This window comes from Dioscorea cayenensis, chromosome 8, assembly GCF_009730915.1.
Source record: "Dioscorea cayenensis subsp. rotundata cultivar TDr96_F1 chromosome 8, TDr96_F1_v2_PseudoChromosome.rev07_lg8_w22 25.fasta, whole genome shotgun sequence".
NCBI lineage: Eukaryota > Viridiplantae > Streptophyta > Magnoliopsida > Dioscoreales > Dioscoreaceae > Dioscorea > Dioscorea cayenensis.
In genome coordinates, this window is record NC_052478.1 from 20842780 (window position 1) to 20855356 (window position 12577).

The following is a 12577-nucleotide window of genomic DNA, read 5'->3' on the forward strand; positions in this document are numbered from 1 at the left end:
GCAGCCCATCTTCCATCAAACAATATATATATAAATATATTAATTATAAATAAATATTATTGAAATCCCACCTGCTGCTTTTATTAACCAATTAAACACATATTCTTGAAAGCAACTCATCACTAACCTCCAACAATAAAAACTATTCATTCACACATGCAAACACACATAAGACTTATATTTAAATTCCAATCCCATTCATTAATCATTTCAAATTGTAACAACACGCTCACTAATATCACATTTTAACTTAAACACATTAATGCACACGTGCATGCATGCATGCATGCATGCAAACCCTAACAATAACCATAATCAACCACAAAATACATAAACATAAACCAAACGCATTACAATACACGCATATGTTTTTGTAATGTATGTATGTATGTATGTATGTATGTATGTATGTATGTATGTATGTATGTATGTGCAATTAACATGCATACAAGAGAGTTAATTTAACTAAGGGAGTATGACTTGAGGTTTGGAAGGATGAGCAATGTGAGCATTAATGGTGGAGAGCATGGTGAGGATGAGAAGGAGAAGAGCTCCGACGAAGGAGGCGGCGATGGCGAAGCCTCCATGAGTGCAAAAGCCGGAGAAATTGTTGCATATAGGGCTCCATCTTGCAGCCATGTTGCCATTCTTGCCAAGCTCTGCCATTGATGATGCTGAAGCAACTGCTCCATCAACTATAACTAATATCACCTACATCCAAAAGCCCAAAGGCCACATATTAATGTTCACACACACACACACACACACACACACACACACACACACACACATACACATATATTGCATGGCCCAAAATAAATGAAACCCTAATTAATCCCTCGTGTCCTTATACCATTTGAGCTGTATATATATATACCTTAACAAAGATGACCATGAGTTTTTATTGTTAATTATTTTAAATTATTTTATAAAAATGCTTTGACATATATGTATCTCTCTCTCTCTCTCTCTCTCTCTCTACAGTGCACGGCCCAAATAAATAAGTGAAACCCTAATTAACCCCTAACCTTATGACATTGGAGAAGTATATATATATATATACTTACACACACACACACACAACCTTATGACATTGGAGAAGTATATAGATATACTTACACACACAAATATAAACCTTAAAAAAGATAACTATGGATTCTTATAGTCAATTATTTATATTATTTCATAAAAATGCTTTAAAAGTTGTATTCTCTCGTGTATCTTTATATATATATATAGTGCATGGCCTAGAAAATGAAACCCTAATTAATCCCTGCTGCTCTTATAACATTTGAGATGTATATACACACAAATATACACCTTAACAAAGATAACCGTATATGGGGTTTTATATTTAATAATTATTCTCTCATGTATCCTTGTAAGGTGTGTGACTGTAAGAATTACATAGTATATATCTATTTAAAATATAAACTTGTTTTATAAATGATACAATATATTAAAACATATTTAAAAAAATATAATTTATATATTTATATATGAACTTTTAAATATTTAGAAATGTATATTCATAGGGCATAAAAGACATTCCGCTTTAAAGATACTTTACTTATTTTTTATCCATTAGAAAATTATAATAGTTTTATTAATTGGCTCATGATATAAGCTAAGTTTTTTAAATATATGAAAAAATTAAGAGAGAATAGGTAATTTTTTTTACATGAGTGCCTCGACCTTCCACTTGGAAAGGGTGGTATAAAAATATATATATTGGACAATAATGTTTTTTATTGAGTAAAAAAATTATAAAATAAAAAGAAAATTAATAGATGAAGAGAAATAAGTTACCAAGTCCAAGAGATGCACTGTGATATCAAATCCCCTTCTTTTGGAGAAAAATCTCACTGAAAGCACTGAGAGATTATACAGACTCGCAATGCCATTTGCTATAACAAAGTATCTGCATCATTTAACATAATTATATATATATATAAAGATAAAAAAATCATTTTGAATCAAAACATTAAAAATTATAATATATGTATTAGAATTTTCTTTTGATTTTATATCTATACAATGGAATAATAATTTTTTATTTCACTATAATAATATTTATACTAAAAGAATTATTCACAAAAAAAACTGAACTAGTGTTGATATCAACCAGAGGCTTTTTTTTTTATTATTTTAATTAATAAATAATTTTATATATAATTCATCTCCACTTTTCTTCAACCACACTTTATAAAACTTTTTTTAAAGGTAAGTGTGCTAATGCCAAAATTATAAAACTTTTTTTAAAGGTAAGTGTGCTAATGCCAAAATTACTAAAATTAATATAATAAAAAAAATTTAATCTAAAGTTTATAAAAACTCACTCTATATAATTATGAAAGACGTCAACATTACTTTGGGAAAAAAAATCAAATTACTTGCAACAATTAATTATGAGAAGTATTGAATGTGAGTTGTTCATCACTTCACAAAACCATAAAATCAGACATGATTATAAAAGATGCATGATTACTTTTTAACTAATTTTTGAAAGAAAAAAATTTAATCACTTGGAACTTTTATAAAATTCAATCATCTCATTAATTATTTTATTTTTATTTTTATTTTTTGAAAAAAATGGTAAGAAAAACAATTGCTTAGTATTTTTTAATATTTATCTATTTTAATTTTTAATAAAACTTAGGCTTTTTTTTAAAATCTTTTTACTTTTAAAATGTTAATTAATATTTGTCATCTTTTTTATGGTAATGATTTTAGGTAATGTGAATCATTATTATTTTATTCACTGTTCTTAATCAACAACCAACGTAGAATTTAAGTCTAAAAAGATAACATATTTTGCTATGTTAACGTTTTAAAATTGTTATATATATATATATATATATAACTTTTAAAATTCAAAGTTAAAAATAAGCGAGCTATCAAATATATAGAAGAAAACAAATTATATTTTTCTATGTTAACATCTGAAAATTGTTTTGATTTATAAAATAAGTTATAAAATCTAAACATAAGTAGAATTTCCAAATATGAACCCCACTGGGATGAATGAAAAAAAAGACAAAATATAAGCACTATATTGAATATTTAAATATATATATATAATATAGCAAAATATATAGAAAAAAAAAGATTATATTTTTGCATTTTAAACTCTCATAAATGGTTATATATTTTTTTTAGCTTTTAAAGCAAGTACAAACCATGTTTCTCCTACGAATAAAAACAAACATTAAAGACAAATTATAAAATTATACTAAATATTTCGAAATATAAAGTCCAAAATAAACAATACAGTAAAATGCAAATAATAATAATAATAATAATAATAATAATAATAATAATAATAATAATAATAATAATAAACCTTACAATTTCTTAGTTTTTAAAATAAGTCATGAAAAACAAACACAATGTAAATTGCTAAATATAATCATGCTATTCGAAGACTAAAATCCGCGATAAAGACAAAAAGATTTTCAAAATATAATGTTCCAAATAAACAATACACTAAAAATATTTTTAAAAATCTTAAACTTACAAAAATATATACTAAAATAATAATAATAATAAAAAAAAATCTTACATGAAGGCAGGAGTGTCTTGAAACTTAGCAGTGAGTGTTTGAGAGATGGAGGTGTTAGCCACAACAGCAACTACAATGCTCTTGCTCTCTTTATTCATTCCCATAACTAATGTTGCCACAATACATGCAATTAAAGCTGATATTCTTATTATCTCCTCTCCCTTTGCCATCCATGCTTTCATATTATTATTATTTTCACTATTATTCTCAGCACCCATGTATATATATATATATAAAGAGAAATATTGAGAGAAAGATGAGGGTGAGGATGATGAGGAGGAGAAGGGCTTTTTAAAGGAGGGATTGAAGATGGTGTAAATTATAATAAGTGATAAGTTTATAAATGTAAATGGAGTTTTGTTCTTTGGTGGACACAACCAACCAACAAGAATTTTAATTTGAGTGACTGAATTTCTAAGAAATCATTTGATCTGGGAGGTGTTGTGTGGTTTTCTTGGGCTGAGGTTGAGAAGAAATTAGAAGGGGAAATAGTAAAATATATATTAAAGCAGGAAAAGTTTTCTTTTATGTTTCCCCGAGCCTACGGCGTGACTGCACCCAATAAATCTGGTGCATTCGTGTCCGCACCATGCGCCTACGAGTTCAGAATTTCTAAGCTAATTTCCGAATCCAAACCCTGAAATTTACACCCCCCCTGCGCCTGCGCGTAAGAGAGCATAACCACTAAAGCAAGGTTAAAGGATAATGAATAGTACTATATATAAAGTGGATGAATTCCTTGTAGCTAGGCAATGTGGTACTAAACCTTTAGTAGGAATGTTTTGAAACAATATGGGCCTAAAGAATATGGGCCCTCTAACAAATTAACCATACAACTTTGAAATAAAGAATTTCTTTAATTTAAATATTACTTTTCAAACAACCCATGGTAATTTAAGTGATTTTGGTAATTTAAATATTACCAAAATTACTTTTCAATCTTTAATTTAAACATTCAAAACATAAGTACCTCGCTATTTGTTTTTGACGATGCATTGCACTCCACTGTGAGCTTCATTAAGAACTTATTATTTTAATATATATTTTTCACATACATGCAATAGCGCAAGTACAGATAAGCAGTGGCGGAACCAGGATTTACTAATAGGGGGGCTAATTCAATATATATATATATATACATCTAAATAAGTATTTATTCGAAATGTAAATAATAAGGTAATAAAATTTTTTATTAAACAACCACACTTTGAATACATAATTGGGAAAAAAAACATACAATAGCTATTTATGCATGCTTGAACTAGAACTGATGCCAGCGTTAGTGCTAGAAATGTGAGGCATGTGGGTCAGACTAAGAGGAGGTAACTGCATCCGCCGAGTTTGCATTTTCTGAAAACGTTGTAGAATCGCTTCATTGTCTATAGTTGCAAAAACCTCCCGCTCAATATAGACAACCAAGCTATCATTCATCCACTCGTCTCCCATTTTATTACGTAAGTCAGTTTTCACAATATTCATCGCTGAAAACACCCTCTCAACACTAGTCATGCCATGGCTGGTAAAAACCAATGCCAACTCGATAAAGGCGATAAATTAGTGGAAAAAAATAATATGTTTACTGTCTCAACCATCTTCCTAGCAAAAACCTCCTAAGTCCCCAACATTTATAAAATCTGGATCATGCCGCACATCATAAATAAAAGTAGCAAGTTGATCCTCAAGCATCATGCGTTCGATCATTGTGAAATCTTCGGGATAAAGTTACGCAAGGCGAAGTAGCTTATGGATGTTGAATTTGGAGAATGAGTCCCTTGGATCAAGGCATGACAGAAGAAGAAGTAACTCTGTGCTAGTTTCTGGGAAGCGGTTTTGCATTTCTTGTGCAATCAAATCAATGACCTAACATTGCCACAATAATAAAATTACAAATATTTCTAAGAAATTAAATTAATGAGATTTACAAATGAATATAAAGAATACTAACCTCGCAGAAAATTTCAACGCGGTAATGGTGAAAATGAGTAATGACTTGCCCTTCCCGTCTAGAACGACCACGGATTCGCATATGATCCTCCATATTAGGCACCGGGATAGAGTTTCCTTCACAAAAAGATCTAACTTGCTCCAAAAATGCCTCCCATCCTGTCTCCCTTAAGTCTTGAAGCTGAACCTTCTGACTTCAATCAAACGCATTAGCTTGAACAATATTTTTGATCATTTTTGTTGTAAGGCAAGTGATAACTCATTTGTTATTCCCAACAAACGCCTCATCAAATACATCACAAACACAAATTGATAATTCTCCATTTTTTCAATCAAACTTGCCGCTATGCCTCTATTGTCATTAGAAGCACCATCATCATGCACATTTTGAAGGACATTTAACACTGAAGTCCACATTGAGATTAGCCGGAGAATGGTAGTGTAATGCGATCCCCAACGAGTATCACCCGGTCTTGCTAAACTGGATTCTTGATTTTGTCCTCTGCCACTGGCTATCTCTACCTTCTCTAATTGCTCAACCAACCTGTCATGGTGATGTTGCGAAGTTGGTCTTTCCTTTTTACAAGATGCCCCCTCGCGTTAACAATCATAGTAACATATTGGAAAAAAATCACTCACAATTCGATTGTCTTTAGCTACGACAACAATCACTAATTGGGTCGATGAGCAAAACAATGGATATACCTTGCATATGGATTTTCTTTTAGGACAAGTGCCTTCAAACCGTTGAATTCTCCTCGCATATTTGAAGCCCCATCATATCCTTGTCCCCTCAGTCTTGAAAGAGATAACCTATGTTTAGCAAATAAACAATCAATGGCATTCTTCAGTGAAATAGCTGATGTATCTGGCACATGAACCATAGCAAGAAACCTCTCTATCACATACCCATTCTTACTCACATAGCGCAAAAACAACTCCCATTTGCTCCTTTACTGACACATCCCGGGCTTCATCAATCATAAGAGAAAAATACTTATCTCCTATATCATCAACAATAGTACATGTAATCTACATTGCACAAGCATTTGCTAACTCCTTCGAATTTTTCGTGAAGTCATTTGATTATTCTTTGGAGCATTTTTGATTAACCACCCTAAAAAAACCTTTTTCATTCCATGAGCTATACCACTCGAGTAGCTCAAGGAAATTACCCTTGTTCAAGGAGCTCAAGGACTCATCATGTCCACGGAAAGGCAAACCTTGCTTCAATAGAAAATGCGTCACATCTAAAAGCAGTATGTTAAGCGAGTACGATATTCAACCTCCATCTCTTGTGAATGTGTAGCCAATTGGTGTGACACGCTATGCCTTTGATTTTTGAAAAACTACGAAATTGTACTCTTGCGTCATTATGCACACTGTTCACAACACCAACATGCTCTACAAATTTTTCTAATGCTTTTTTCCAATTATTGAACCCTTTTTTAGTAAATGCATCTTCTCTTATTCGATTTCCCCTACTAGGTGTGAAAAGGTAACACCAAAAACAATATGCTGAATCTTTTGTCACACTGTACTCCAACCATGGATATTGTTTAAACCATGCATCCTGAAAACTCCTCCTTTGTTTGCCGTACTCCTTTTGTGGAAAACTATGGCCAGTTGGTTGACAGGGGCCTCTAGTTAAATATTCCCTTCGTACTTGATCTCTAATCCCGATATCAAAGTCTTCAATCGGCTTTCGTAGTCCTGGATCACTAATGATGTCATTTGAATTGAAATTCACATCGGTGTTTTTCTCACTTGATCCAGAGCTCGGTGGTGCTTTCGGACAATTGGATGACTCTTCACTCCGTGGTCGTTTAATTAAAAATTTATCCATGTCCAATTGGCTATGAAAGTGTATAATGCTATCCATTATCCAAAGATCAAAATAAACATGTATAAATACAATTGATAAGAAAATAGTAACTAAATATTCAAAGGCAATAATATTTGTAATTCATTTCAAAGCATAGAGTGCAATCCAACAATTGATAATTAATTTAAATTAAACAAACAATGAAATTTAATAAATAAGAAATAGAGTGCAGTCCAACAAAATTTATTTCTCCCCTGGATGATCATCTAGTACAACAACTTAAGTAGTGTTTTCTTCCAATACTTATCTAGATATGGTTATATGTTGATGTTGTTCTTATTCAAAGCAAAACACTTGACTATCTCTAAGGAAAATTTGGACAATAACATAAGTTTCTATATCAGCCTCAAGGAAATATGGCTATAAGGCTATTCACAATTGCATTAAACATTAAAACCCAATAAATTAATCATGAAGGTCAATAAGCAAAATATTAATAATCAGGGAATAAATGATGTGTTACATACACAAATAAGCAAGTGTTGGATCAAATAAAACCAAGTTCATTCTGAGAAGAAAATTATGTGTTCATGTAAATTATCCAATGAGTGATTACTAAGAGTGCATGTTATAGATTTGATAGATTCATGTAAATTATCTAATGAGTGATTACTAAATGAGAAATAAACACATTCCTTATTTCCTAGCATATTCTATTAGATAATGTCATGGGGGTATGGAATGCTAGTTCTCATACCACCTATTGTGGATCATGATTCATGACCAGAGCCATCAAATCAAATCATTTAATCAATTCAATTTAATCAATTAAAAGACTTATTATGAAGAATGAACACCACAAATCCTTGTTTCATTAATTGCCTATCAAATCAGATCATTAATTACATGAGGATACCTTGTAAAGTTGAAGACTATGACCATCGGATAATACAAGCCAATGTCAATAATCAAATGAAAATCTGAAAATCGGATATTATCAAATGAAAATGTCTCAATTCAATTGATGGTTATTATCAAATATCAATAATCAATCCATGGTCTTTATAGCTCATTCTCATAGTTTGAAAATCTGAAAATTTATGTTTCTTTTTCAGTTTTTTACATTGAAGTGATTAGAATCACAGATGTTGTTGCAAACTTGCAATATAAGTTGCCAAGTTGGAGAATATAAAATTATGGTGTTCTTAAGTGCTTTGTTAATATATTCAACTCAAGTAACTATCATTATCAATGATCAATCATTTAATCATTCACATTAATCAATAATCATGTATCTTAATTTGGTGATTTTTTTATAGCATCTCCATAGACAAGTCCATGGAACAAATACTTACAAGTTACAAAAAAATGACTCTCAAGTAAATAAGCTCATACAAATCTTAAGTAAAAGAACAAATACTTACAAGTTACAAAAATGGCTCTCAAGTTTCAAACTCAATCCCCAAAGAGTCAAAGCCAAATTCTTTGAATATGAGATTTTTACGACAACGTAACAACTTTGCTTCATGACTACGATGAATGATGAACAAAAAAAATTTAAAAAAATAAATTACACACACTAACACATAATGCTTACATAGTTACACTTTGGAGTTTGAACTTTGGAGAAACACCAAGAATCAAGGATTCAAGGCTCAAAGAGAAGGAGTCAAGACTTAAGAGTCAAGATCTTGTTTGTTGAGGATACAATGGGACAGACAACTACCAAGAGAACTAGAGAGGAATTTTTTTGATCTAGGGATTTATCGATGAGTAAGAACAGCAGGGCTGATTTTTGAGCCGTTGAGGGCAACCAATGAAATATTTGGGTATTGGATTCGGATCTTAATTTAAATCCGATAACCTGATAACAAAATTCAATGAGAATGAGAGGATTCGGATTTATCACATGTGTTACTTGTGTTTCTTATCGGATCCTAAGTTAAACACCCAGGTCCCAACTCCCAAGCCAAGCCAATGAAACCATGACACCACATATTCTCAAGAGAAGATTGACCCCATGTAACCATTTATCTCTCTTTGGCTTTGGCATTTTTATTCTCTATAGTTTGACTATTTGACTAGCTTCTTCTTCTTGTCCAGAGCTCCACCTGAGCACCTCCTCACTCAGTTACTTTTCAAGTCTTCATTCTCCATGATCCATTCCTTTTAGATTCCAGTAGATGGCTGTCCGGCGACTCCTACAATCCGGCATCATCGCGTCAAGAAGTGTAGATTATTTATGCAGTGGTCCATTGGAGTGGAGTTTCTTCCCGGATGGGGAGGCTTCCTTCTCCGGCAACCTCCGGTGAGGCTAGCTTAACAGCGACTTTTCCGGCGCCAAGGGGGGGCTGAAGCCCCCGCTCGCCCCCCCTTGGTTCCGCCACTGCAGATAAGTCATTCAAAAGTTTCAATAACACTAAAAGTTCAACTTGGTTTCCATTTACATCAAGTGCATCATATTAAATAGTGTACTAGTTCACTTTTTAATGCATAGACAACATACATAAATACGTGTGTGTATATCTATACAAGTAACTTTAACATGCATAGTTTTTTTTTCTGCTATATATAACTGAAGTGTCATCTACCATCGCTGCAATAAGTAATCTGTAATGAACCCCTTTAGGGGCCGGTCTTTTGGTGACATGCTTTCCTCACCACTTGTGTGCACACAAGAATTTTATCTCATAGCTGACGTGGGACTAAAGGAGTTCATTACATAATCTTAGTAAAGTATTTATTTGACTCTCATATAAAAAATTAAATGTTCGATTCCCTTCTAATATATAGTTAAAATATAATAGAGTGTGTATTAATTTATCCATATTATGAAAAAAATAATTAATTAATTAAAGTATCATCTAAAAAATAGATCATGTCTACGTATACTTGAGTTAAACATGCCATATTAATTAATTATGGTACTTTACAGTTAAGAAATGCAGACATAAAAAATCCATAAATAGCTTCTTTTTCATATTCGCTTAGTTTCTACTTGCTCCACCATCAGTACTTCACTACAAAGATAGCACACTCAACAGGTTCATACTTAACGAAAATAAAGAATTTTTTGTCTCCCAGCTCAGGGAAAAATATCAGCAGTATATATATATATATATATATATATATATATATGGAACATATTTGAATGGTTATGTGCCATGAAAAATATAGATGAATTGAAGATCCCAAGATGAATGCAAGATGTTTTTCATAAGAAGTTAAAAAGGAGAGTTATATATCCTAACTGAAGCAAAACTTGAAGTAAGATCACCAACATCCCCCAAATAACTCATGGCCTGTATTCCACCGGTGAATTCCATATCTGCAACTGCAAGCATTAATCCACACAAATTAAAGATGCAAATTTAATCCCATTTTAAATATCTGACAGTAAATCCAGTATTTTCCATCTCAAGTTTTCCAGATTTCTGTTCTCCTGAAATGAATAACATACAAGCTTATCTTCAAAATTGATGCTGCAAGTAAATTAAAGCTCATGATTTCCCATCTCATTTACATTTAACAAGTAAACTTCTTTTTATCCAATGATATATCTGTTGAAGTGCTTGAAGACTGCTGAACAAAATCTGCAGAAGTTTGAAGTTGGCGGGATGTTGATGTTGATTGAAGACGTGGTGAACTCGAGCTGTCCGTTGGCTGCAGCTGAGGATGGCATGAAGCATGGAGGAAGGTATGGAAGCTAGATCTCGGATTTGAGAGCAAGCATGGAGAGCATGGTGTTTTGTTCTCTTTATCACTACTATACTTTATTATTAATGTATTCTCAGTATGGTAGTGGGGTTAATGCTTAGTATATCTCTATGTTTTAGTGCTAGCAATTGGGTGTGCTTTTAAATATTAGCCTGGGACAATAGGAGTAACGTGAGTGTGTTTGGCCAATGAAAGCATGACTTGCAACCCTCTTTTGTCCGATTACTTTTTGACTAGCTTATATATACAAAGAAGAAGCCAGAGAGCTCTGGTTGGTTGATTGCAAATTTTTGAAAAGTCTTTTTTGCTTTTGAGAACCTGTAAGCCTTTTTTTTTCATAGGCATTTCATCAAACACTGAACTAAAAGCTTGTGTTTGTTGATCATCTTCTTCATCTTCTTCTCTAACAATCTGGTATAAGAGCTCGGAGCTCAGGTTATGGTAGAAAACAACAATCTAGTTATCCTCTCTCAATCCTCTATGTTGATATTCAAAGGGCAAGACTACGGGAGGTGGAGTCTCCGCATGAAGACGGTGTTCCAGTCGCCGGAAGTGTGGGAGCTTGTAGAGAAAGGTGTAGTCGAGACCAAAGATGAAGCAGTTGACAGAGAGAACAGGAAGAGAGATGCCAAGGCATTGAGCATCATCCAGCAAGCTGTGGAAAAGCCGATCTTAGTTCGCATAGCAGAGGCAGAGTCAGCCCACGCAGCTTGGCAAAGGATTCAAAAATAGTACCAAGGAACCACCAAGGTGGCATCGGTGAGGAAGCAATCTCTCATTCAAAACTTCGAAGTTCTCCAGATGGAAGACAGTGAAAGTATGCAGGATTACTGCTCAAGAGTAGTGTTCATAGTGAACCAAATCCGTGGGCTTAGGTATAAGCTCAGTGAAGAAGAAGTGGTGGCCAAAGTGCTCAGAAGTTTGCATCCAAAGTTTGATTTTGTTGCAGTGGCAATTGAGAAGTCAAAGGACATTACGAAGCTCACACAGGATGAGTTGAGTGGGTTTCTTCAAGCTCATGAAATTCATGTGAATCGGGCAAGTGTAAAGCTGGGAGAAAAGGCTTTACATATGAAGGGTAATGCCACTGGTTCTCATTACAACAAAGATATGAGTTTAAGTTTTGGAAGCTTGCTGGGCGATAGTAGAGGTCGAGGGAGACACCCAGCTCGTGGTAGAGGAGGTAGAGGAAGAGGCTATGAAACAGAAGCAATGTATAGTGTTTTCACTGTAAGAAGTTCGGGCATGTGAAGGCAGATTGTTGGGTAAGAGAAAAGCAACAAGTGAAGGGAGTTAATCTAGTTGCTAAGAAAAAAGATACCAACAATGTGTTCATGGCCAGTAGTTCTCACGAAGATGTTCAATCATCCATCTGGCTCATTGATAGCGGATGCTCAAACCATATGACTAGAGACAAAAGACTCTTTAGTTTCTTGGATGAATCTCATAAGGAGAGTGTGAGATTGGGGGATGATAAGGAGATGGTAGTTCATGGTGTGAGTACTGTGGGCATCTACACTCAAGCAGGA

The 12577-nt window shown here is 33.1% G+C and overlaps 2 protein-coding genes across 2 annotated transcripts; both read right to left on the bottom strand.

The window, feature by feature from the left end:
- Positions 1-200: 200 nt before the first annotated feature.
- LOC120267872 (CASP-like protein 1B2) lies at positions 201-3813 on the bottom strand. Its single transcript, XM_039275545.1, has 3 exons — positions 3563-3813; positions 1810-1921; positions 201-711 (listed from the first exon to the last, which is right to left on the bottom strand). The coding sequence occupies exons 1-3, from the start codon at positions 3778-3780 to the stop codon at positions 466-468; spliced, it is 576 nt and encodes a 191-aa protein (XP_039131479.1). The 5' UTR covers positions 3781-3813; the 3' UTR covers positions 201-465.
- A 1471-nt stretch (positions 3814-5284) lies between these two features.
- LOC120267379 lies at positions 5285-7352 on the bottom strand. Its single transcript, XM_039275017.1, has 7 exons — positions 7173-7352; positions 6634-6733; positions 6430-6510; positions 6212-6374; positions 5802-6050; positions 5508-5700; positions 5285-5422 (listed from the first exon to the last, which is right to left on the bottom strand). Exons 1-7 carry the CDS (start codon positions 7350-7352, stop codon positions 5285-5287), a joined length of 1104 nt encoding a protein of 367 aa, XP_039130951.1.
- Between the last annotated feature and the right edge of the window lie 5225 nt (positions 7353-12577).

What these genes read in the sequence shown, in the direction of transcription:
- LOC120267872 (XM_039275545.1), bottom strand. Translation starts at nt 3,780, where the DNA reads ATGGGTGCTGAGAATAATAGTGAAAATAATAATAATATGAAAGCATGG. An exon ending in CAAGACACTCCTGCCTTCAT is followed by an intron (nt 1,922 to 3,562) that starts GTAAGATTTTTT and finishes TAAATGATGCAG; the next exon opens with ATACTTTGTTATAGCAAATG. An exon ending in CAGTGCATCTCTTGGACTTG is followed by an intron (nt 712 to 1,809) that starts GTAACTTATTTC and finishes TTTTGGATGTAG; the next exon opens with GTGATATTAGTTATAGTTGA.
- LOC120267379 (XM_039275017.1), bottom strand. Translation starts at nt 7,352, where the DNA reads ATGGATAAATTTTTAATTAAACGACCACGGAGTGAAGAGTCATCCAAT. An exon ending in GGGAGTTGTTTTTGCGCTAT is followed by an intron (nt 6,375 to 6,429) that starts GTGAGTAAGAAT and finishes TTCATGTGCCAG; the next exon opens with ATACATCAGCTATTTCACTG. An exon ending in TATCAATTTGTGTTTGTGAT is followed by an intron (nt 5,701 to 5,801) that starts GTATTTGATGAG and finishes GTTTGATTGAAG; the next exon opens with TCAGAAGGTTCAGCTTCAAG.